We start from the raw sequence: 8,347 nt of genomic DNA, 5'->3' as shown, positions 1-8,347 counted from the left end.
ACCCCCATTTATTCGGGAGCCTTTAGCTAGACATTCCCAAATAAATAGAACTGTTACCATCTCGGTTTCCCGAGGTAGTGAATAACAAAGTACAACAATACCAAAGTACTTTAAATTAAAACTTTAGTGAATACATGTTCATTACAACTTAATCAACTAAAACTTAATATAAAAATAAATACAACTCGCAGCGGAAATTAAATAAGTGATATAACTATATATGTGATCTAGACTCCTGCAGGTCCGCAAGCTCACACGCCCAAGCTCCCCATATCCAGCTAACTCAAAACTCCGCTATTTAAATCGCTCCCATTTAACCGAAAATATTAAATGGTTCACCACAGGATGCCATCAATTAAAGCAGGCATCAATTTTATTTTGACACAGAAGCAAACACGTCAACCAATGGTTGAGTAGGAATAAAACTAAACAATGAGTAATATAAAGCTATTTGCTTCAACAATGTTACATAAACAAGCTCCACAATCATCAATCATCCACCCCTACCATGGCACATAACTTCCAAATCACACATCCACTTCTAGACACACAATCATACTCCACTTCTAGACACACAAAGTCATACTCCACTTCTAGACACACAACATACTCCACTTCTAGACACACAAATATACTCCCGGACACACAATCCACCGACACACATCCCGCCTCGGACACACACGATCGGATACTGACACACACCACTATAACAACAATAGAATCCAAAGAAGACAATAATAATCCACAACATATAAATACTCATAAGAATAATAATTAAGCTACACCCAATCCATTTAATTCAAAAGATGCCAAGCAAGGAATAAGACCATAAGAGTAACATTTGATTGAGTAGTTTCCTACCTGGCAAGCAAGCACTCCAATTACGCAATCCAAATAAATAAAGCAAATCCAATCCGATTATAATTCTTCACAATTTCCGTCACCTCGAGTTGGTTAATTGTTTTATGTTAATTCCTTCTTCTTCCGTCTCCTAAAGCTTCTTCTTTTAATTTGTGAATTATTTCTCAGATTTAAGGTGGTATTTATAGTGTAAGATTTAGAGAATACGAGGCCAATTAGGAAACTATGTTGCTTTCCTTATTCTAATTAGTAGTAGGAATTGTCATTATAATTATATCATTATTATTTATCATATACTATTAATCCTAACATAACTATGATTTCCTCATATAATACTTACTAATTTATTATTGCCATAACTTTATTATTATTATTATTATAATTATAATTACCTTTATATATTATTATTAATTCCCGATATAAATCCCGATTATACTAACACCAATTTAATAACTTCGGCCCATATAATAATACCACACAGTCCAACACTCGATTACCAACTAAGCCCAACGCACAAATATTAGCCAAGCCCAATTCCCGACTTGAACTATTAATTTATTATTTAATTAACGTCTCACTTGTATTTATTATTAGAAATGTCATTTAATTACTCATTAAATTACATAAATTATTCTTATAAATTATTATTAAAATACGGGGTATTACAATCAGTATGCAAACTCATTATGGAAATGAAATGAATGAACAATTATGTTTGATGATGAATGAGAGAATATTTTATTACTCTCAGTGATGAGTCATATTTATATACATTTATATGCCTCCCCTTAGTTACTTTTGATACGGTTTTCGTGCTAAATTACATTGTTTATATGCCATTTATATTAGAATGTTGTTACTTCCGCTATTTGGTGTTTGATGCAGGAATGATGCATTTATGGAGTAAAAGAATGAAATGTAGCACCGCGGAGATGGCATGAAGGAATACACGAAGCATGACACGGAAATCTAGAGGAACAAAGGAAGAGAAGTGAAGAAGAAGATTACACGAGAAAGAGCTGAGAAATGGAGATGCTCGATCGAGTTGTTCTATACTTGATCGAGTGGGTGTGTACTCGATCGAGTGCACTTACACTTGATCGAGTATCCTATTTTCTGATGACTTTTCACGCAAGTTTCCTAAATCAGTTTATGTTTAGTATAAATACCCAATTCGTGCCCTATTGTATTTTACGTCTTATTTTACCCTTAAAACTCCTGAAAACCCTTAGTTTAGTTTTATTGCTATTACTTTCGAATCTACAACTCGTTCTACCTTATTTTGCTACGGTACTTAATCATTCTTCAATTGTTATTCAATCAAGTTTATTCTATTGCTTAATTATTCTTATTACATGCTTTTAATTATGTCTTCTCTTATTATTGTTGTTGTTAATTCTCTTATCATGAGTATCTAATTCATTTATCTAGGGTGAATGGGGATCAACCAAAGTCCATACTTGATTGCGATACATGGAATCCATTTCGAAGTTCATGGCTACAAGCCATTTCTCAAAGTCTGGGCCCATCATTGGTTCCTTGTAAGATGACGGTTCATCATTTTCTATCAAGTATAGATCATGATACCTGTCAGGGTCCCTACCAAAATTAGATCTTGTAGACCTACGAGGGACAACATCCTCAGAAATGGGTGTATCTTGTACAGATTGTGAGACTATGACATCTCGTGAGTCTAACCTCTCCTCTACCGCCTCAGTAGGCGTAAGGGATACCTGCACATCTTGAACCTCTTCAAGATCAACCTTACTCCCACTATTCCCTTTGGACAAGAATTCTCTTTCCAAAAAGTGTAATACCACTCAAATTCCTAACTTTGATTTTATTTTATAAACTCGAACTTTGGGACGAAGTTCCTTTTAAGAAGGAAGATTGTAATCCCCCAATACTGTAATTCTTTAAAATGTAAAATAATTTTTGTTGAAAAAAAAAGGTTTACTTATTTTGGAAGAAAGTATATTATATGTTATGTTCTTCTAGTTTGACCGTATTGATCTTTATGTATATTAGTTCTATATAAAATAGGAATTCCATATTATTCCTTACTAATAGCAAACCCTAGCATGATTGCCTACCATATATATCTTTGCCCATTGTTTCTGTTGCCTTATAAGCTTTTACGCCTCCATCATCAATCACAATTCTCACTTATTACCTAAAATTTTATGTATCTCCTATGTTAGTGGGTGACAATAAGCCACAATATTTCATGCTCGTCCATTATTTGTACTGTCAATCGTCCCTCATACACAGTTATATTGTCGATCATCGTCCGCTTCTTTCACTATTGTAGATTATCGTTCATTATTTTAAGTCGGTCTGAGCAAACTTTAAGGTGACCGATTCTATCGTATCCTATTATTATTAATATTGTTCGGGGTTGTATGATATACTCGCTAATTGTTATTTGCTCGATATAATATGATGTATGTGCTGAAATAATTGTGTTGGTAATTATTGATGATACGTTATTGTGAATATTATTGTGTATATAGTAGTATCCATTGATATACGATTATTTGCACCGAATTTCCCTTCTACTTTCATGTATTCCGATTCCGATCGAGTCGGTTTTGTATGTCTTATCTTGCATTTTGTGTCCGATATCCGCGTCTATGATTTTGTGCCCCTCTTGCAGGATTTGAGGCGGTTATAGAGAAATCGGAGCAAGTAAGACAGTTTGATGAGTAAGCATGAAGAAGAGAAGGTAGAATTGTTGAAGAAGTGTTCTTTGCCGGCAGACCGGCAACCGGTCCACCGGCAGGGAACCCCCCAATGCCTTAGACAATTTGGAGGAAAGAATTGAAGCAAAATGGAGAAGAACTTGCTGCCGGTTGGCAACTCGGCAGCCGGTCCACCGGCACACGCACCAGCATATTGAAGAATTGAAGTAAAGGAACCCGGCAAGGGGTGTTCTCTGCCGGCAGGCCGGCAGCCGGTCCACCGACAGGGAACACACCCAAGTCAATTCTATACATTTTGAAGGAAGAACTCGCTGCCGGCAGGGAGGCCGGCAGCCGGTGTGCCGGCACAGGAACCATATACGCGAATTGGGCTTTGTTCTTTTCTCTTTATGTTTAATTCAAGGGGATAGTATAAATACCCCTCCCTTAATCAATTGTAAACACAACCCTAGATCTGAAATTATTTCCCTAATCTTAGGCAAACCCTTAATCAAATCCTTAATCTTTCCTTAATCAAATATTAATTACTTCATAGATTAGCTTAGAATTAGATTGTTATTAATTATTTACATTTAGTATTGGGTTGTTAATTGAAGATTGGTGAAGATTTTTTTTCTATTTAATGAAAGATTGCAACTTTGTCTTCAATATTGGTATAATCCCTTCTCTATTATTGTTCATCCTTCAATTGTTTACATATTTAAGTTGCTTAATTAGTTTACTTTGAAATCATGTTTTCCTTTGCTTGTTCCATGCTAAAATCCTCATCCTTTACCTTTGTTATTGTAAACATGTGTGAGTAGTTTCATACTAGGATGGAGGGGGATCTTATATAGAGTTATAAGGTTGGGTTTTGACATAGAAAAACTATAACCCTTGAGTATATGCTTGTTACTTCTATCATGCACATAAGGTATTTGTGAAAATACTTGAATGAGAGTTTAGGTGTTTTTACTATATTTTTCTACTTGTTAGGTGAGAGCTTGACTAGTACCTAGGAAATTATATGATAAAACTTCGGGTTTGGTTAATTGAGTGAGAACTTAATCGATCTTAGCCTAGAGTTAGCCCACATCGAGAGATTGGTCTTTCCTTTGTGTTGCTCTTGGATGTTGTTAATCTATGTTTGACCCCTCCTTTATCTATATAAGTGAATCCGGACATCCTAGTTCTTTCCCTATCATCGTCCTATATCATAATCACTTTACTTTTCTTTGCTTTAGCCTAAATCTCTTAGTTAGTATTAAAATCAACTCCTCACTTTAGATTGAACTAAGCTAGTAGATAATCAAACGATTCTAGAGCCATAATACCGTCCCTAGGGTTCGACCCTTGCAATATTACGCGACTACTTGTACACTTGTAAGGTTAAAAATAAGATTTGTTTTTTCATCAACATCCATATATTAACGTTGTCAAACAAATATTCTATTTGTTGTGAGAGGGGTTGTTTTTATTTATGGGTTTGCGATTCTACGGAGACGAAAGCTCGTTGATAGTCGAAGTTGGGTAAGAACTTGGACGCTTAAAAGCATCTAAGTGGTGTACGTTGAATTGGATGGTGTATATTAGTCATGGAATTAATTTGTGGAGTTATAAATAATTTAGTTTAGTAGCCATGATCGATGTTGGTTCATTGTTTAATGGCCGCTAATCTTGCGAGTTGACTAAGAATTGAAAGACGATGATTTTCCCATTGGCCTGAGACAATGTGAATTTGGGATTTTACCTGTGATTGTATTGTTAATAGTCGTTTTTTTTTACCTTGACTCGTGGGTGGGTAGCTTAGAGTCTTGTACTCTAAGTGTTGAGCAATTCTGAACAGAACATCTGACATTATGACATTGATATTGAGATGGATATTGGTTACTGGTATTGAGTTATGAGGCCGTTGTGCCATATTGTGTTTACGGTCCAGAGTGACCTGGTTATTAAGTTATATTATGAGTTTGAAATTGACATTGAGATGGAAATATTGTTTCGTTGTCTTATCCGCCAGTTCACTCACCCCTTGTCCTTGGCTTAGGAGCGACGATGAGAATACGATACGTGGTTACATTGGATTAGTATATTATGAGACAGAGTAATGAGTGAGACGGAGTAATGAGACGAGACTTAGTTAATTATTGAGACGAGAGAGTGTAGTATATTATGGAAATAGAACTGAGTTGGTTTGAGGTTCAGGTTAGGTTATGGGGAGTGTTTTTCTTATACTTTGTGTTTATTTTTATTTTAACATGTGTATGTTCCCACGCCATGAGCAAAACTAAGCTGCTTATATTGAGGTATTATCTGTTACTCAGCTTTCCGGTTGACGTGTTTTCTCCCTTTGGAGCTACTCGTCATGGAGGTAGTCCTTTCTGTCTTCTGGTTTTGCTTTCAGGTCTTCCGCTGCTGTTCAAAAATGATTTTATTTCAAGAAAAGATTTTATTTAAAGTGTTTGTAAAAGTTTTAGTTCATTTTGTATATTTTGTTTTAAGAGACATTTTGTAAGAAAAACTTTGTATATTAATTATAATATCTCTGTATTTCGGTGAGTTTTATATGTAAAAGTTAATTTTAATTTAGCCCAAAATCAGGGGTGTTACGAAAAGACTCCATTTCGAGCCATAAACACTTTGTGCTCAGAAGGATTATAGAAGTAATACCCTTTAGTTTCCTTTGGATATCCTACAAAAAAATGCAGTTGTCAGATTTGGGTCCTAACTTTTCAGGAATCAATTTCCTAACATAAGCTTCACATTCCCAAATTTTCACAAAAGACAGCTTAGGAACATTTCCTGTCCATATCTCATACGATGTCTTTTCAACTGACTTTGACGGACACCGGCCTGTTAAGTGTAAATGCTGAAGTCTCAAGTGCATAGCCCCAGAAGGATATATGGCGATATACATGACTCATTATAGGCCGAACCATATATAATAAGGTTCGATTTCTCCTTTTAGAAACACCATTCCATTGTGGTGTACCTGGAGGAGTGAGTTGCAAAACAGTTCCATAGCTCCTAAGATGGTCACTGAAATCTTGGCTCAAATATTCACCACCTCGATCAGATCAAATGGCTTTAATTGTCTTGCCCAATTGATTCTGTACTTCATATTGGAACTCTTTGAACTTTTCAAACGATTCTGACTTGTGTTTCATGAGATACACATAGCCATACCTGCTGAAATCATCAGTAAAAGTGATGAAGTACTGATATCCTCCCCTATCTCTGTGACTCATCGAACCACATACATCAGAATGTATTAGTCCTAGCAAGTTTGCCGCCCTTTCATTATAACCAGTGAAAGGCGTCTTTGTCATCTTCCCAAGTAAACAAGATTCGCATATATCGTATGATTCATAATCAAACTGATCCAAGTGTCCATCTTTATGGAGCTTTTTTATGCGTTTCTCATTTATATGGCCAAGTCGACAATGCCACAGATAAGTAGGATTAGGATCCTTAGATTTCAATCTCTTTGCATTATTAATGTTATAAACCTGCTTAGTTAAATTAAGAACATACAAGCCATCATAAATATAAGCTTGACAATACACAATACCATTTAGCGGAACGGAACAACTTTTGTCCTTTATTAAAATATCAAAACCTTTCAAGTCAAAACAAGAAACGAAAATAATATTCCTGCTAATGGTAGGTACATGATAACAATTATACAGTTCAATAACTAAGCCACTTGGCAATTCTAAATAAAATGTCCCTACAACTAAAGCAGCAACTCTTGCTCCATTGCCCACGCGCAGGTCCACTTCACCTTTTGCCAATACTCTAGCGTTTCCCAGACCCTGTACATTACAGCAGATATGAGAACCACATCCAGTATCAAATACCCATGATGTAGAGCAACAAGTAGTAACATTTACTTCAATAACATTAATACCTGAAGAAGTAGGAGCACCATTCCTGTTCTTCTTGTCCTCCAAATATTTTTCACAATTCCTCTTCCAATGCCCCTTTTCATTACAGTAATGACAAAGGTCCTCAACACTTTTCTTGACAACAGACAATTTTTCAGTATTAGGCTTAGGATCAACCTTGGTAATGGTCAGACCAGTTACCTTAACCTTAACCTTTTCCTTACCCTTACCTTTGCCTTTAAGGCCCTTACCTTTCCGTACCATGAGTACTTCAGGAGTTGGAGCCTTTCTGATGTTAGGCTCTGCAGTCTTAACTCTTAAGCATTCCGTGTAACTCCTGCAGTGATCTATGCAGATCATGCATGTTATAGTTCAACACAAAATCTTTATAGACAGGTGGCAAAGACTGAAGTATAATATCTGTCGCCAACTGTTGGCTTATCCGAGCATCTAACCTCTCTAAGTTATCAAAATAACTTATCAACTTCATCACATGTGGGCTGAGTGAGTCTTTATCACCCATCTTGCAGTCAAATATTGCCTTGACAGTATTATATCTCTCAGTTCTAGCTTGCTCCTGAAACATCGCTTTCAGGTTATTGATCATATCAAAAGTAGAATCCATGCTTATTGCTTTTGAAGCTCAGAATTCATGGTAGCTAGTATGAGACAGCAGACATCAATGTTGTCCTTTTTGTGCTGAATATACGCCGTCTGAGTGGCATTATCAGCATTGGAATCGGGCTCGTCAGGATACTCCTTCTTAAGGACGTAATCCTTTCTCTCCTGTTTGAGAAAAATTCTCAAGGAGCGATACCATTCCAGGAAATTTGAACCATTCAATTTTTCCTTTTCCACTACGGATCGTAGTGAAAATGAGTTTGTAGACATATCTACAATAGAGAAAAAAATGCATAC

General features: G+C 35.9%; 1 protein-coding gene across 1 annotated transcript; it reads right to left on the bottom strand.

The window, feature by feature from the left end:
* Nucleotides 1-2,288: 2,288 nt before the first annotated feature.
* LOC141620047 (uncharacterized) lies at nt 2,289-6,459 on the bottom strand. Its single transcript, XM_074437020.1, has 3 exons — nt 6,272-6,459; nt 5,328-5,393; nt 2,289-2,658 (listed from the first exon to the last, which is right to left on the bottom strand). The coding sequence occupies exons 1-3, from the start codon at nt 6,457-6,459 to the stop codon at nt 2,289-2,291; spliced, it is 624 nt and encodes a 207-aa protein (XP_074293121.1).
* Nucleotides 6,460-8,347: the final 1,888 nt, after the last annotated feature.

Source organism: Silene latifolia, chromosome X (assembly GCF_048544455.1).
Source record: "Silene latifolia isolate original U9 population chromosome X, ASM4854445v1, whole genome shotgun sequence".
NCBI lineage: Eukaryota > Viridiplantae > Streptophyta > Magnoliopsida > Caryophyllales > Caryophyllaceae > Silene > Silene latifolia.
This window is presented reverse-complemented; position numbering and strand designations above follow the sequence as displayed.

What these genes read in the sequence shown, in the direction of transcription:
- LOC141620047 (XM_074437020.1), bottom strand. Translation starts at nt 6,459, where the DNA reads ATGTATATCGCCATATATCCTTCTGGGGCTATGCACTTGAGACTTCAG. An exon ending in AGGAAATTGATTCCTGAAAA is followed by an intron (nt 5,394 to 6,271) that starts GTTAGGACCCAA and finishes TCATAATGTCAG; the next exon opens with ATGTTCTGTTCAGAATTGCT. An exon ending in CTACCCACCCACGAGTCAAG is followed by an intron (nt 2,659 to 5,327) that starts GTAAAAAAAAAC and finishes CTTTTTGGAAAG; the next exon opens with AGAATTCTTGTCCAAAGGGA.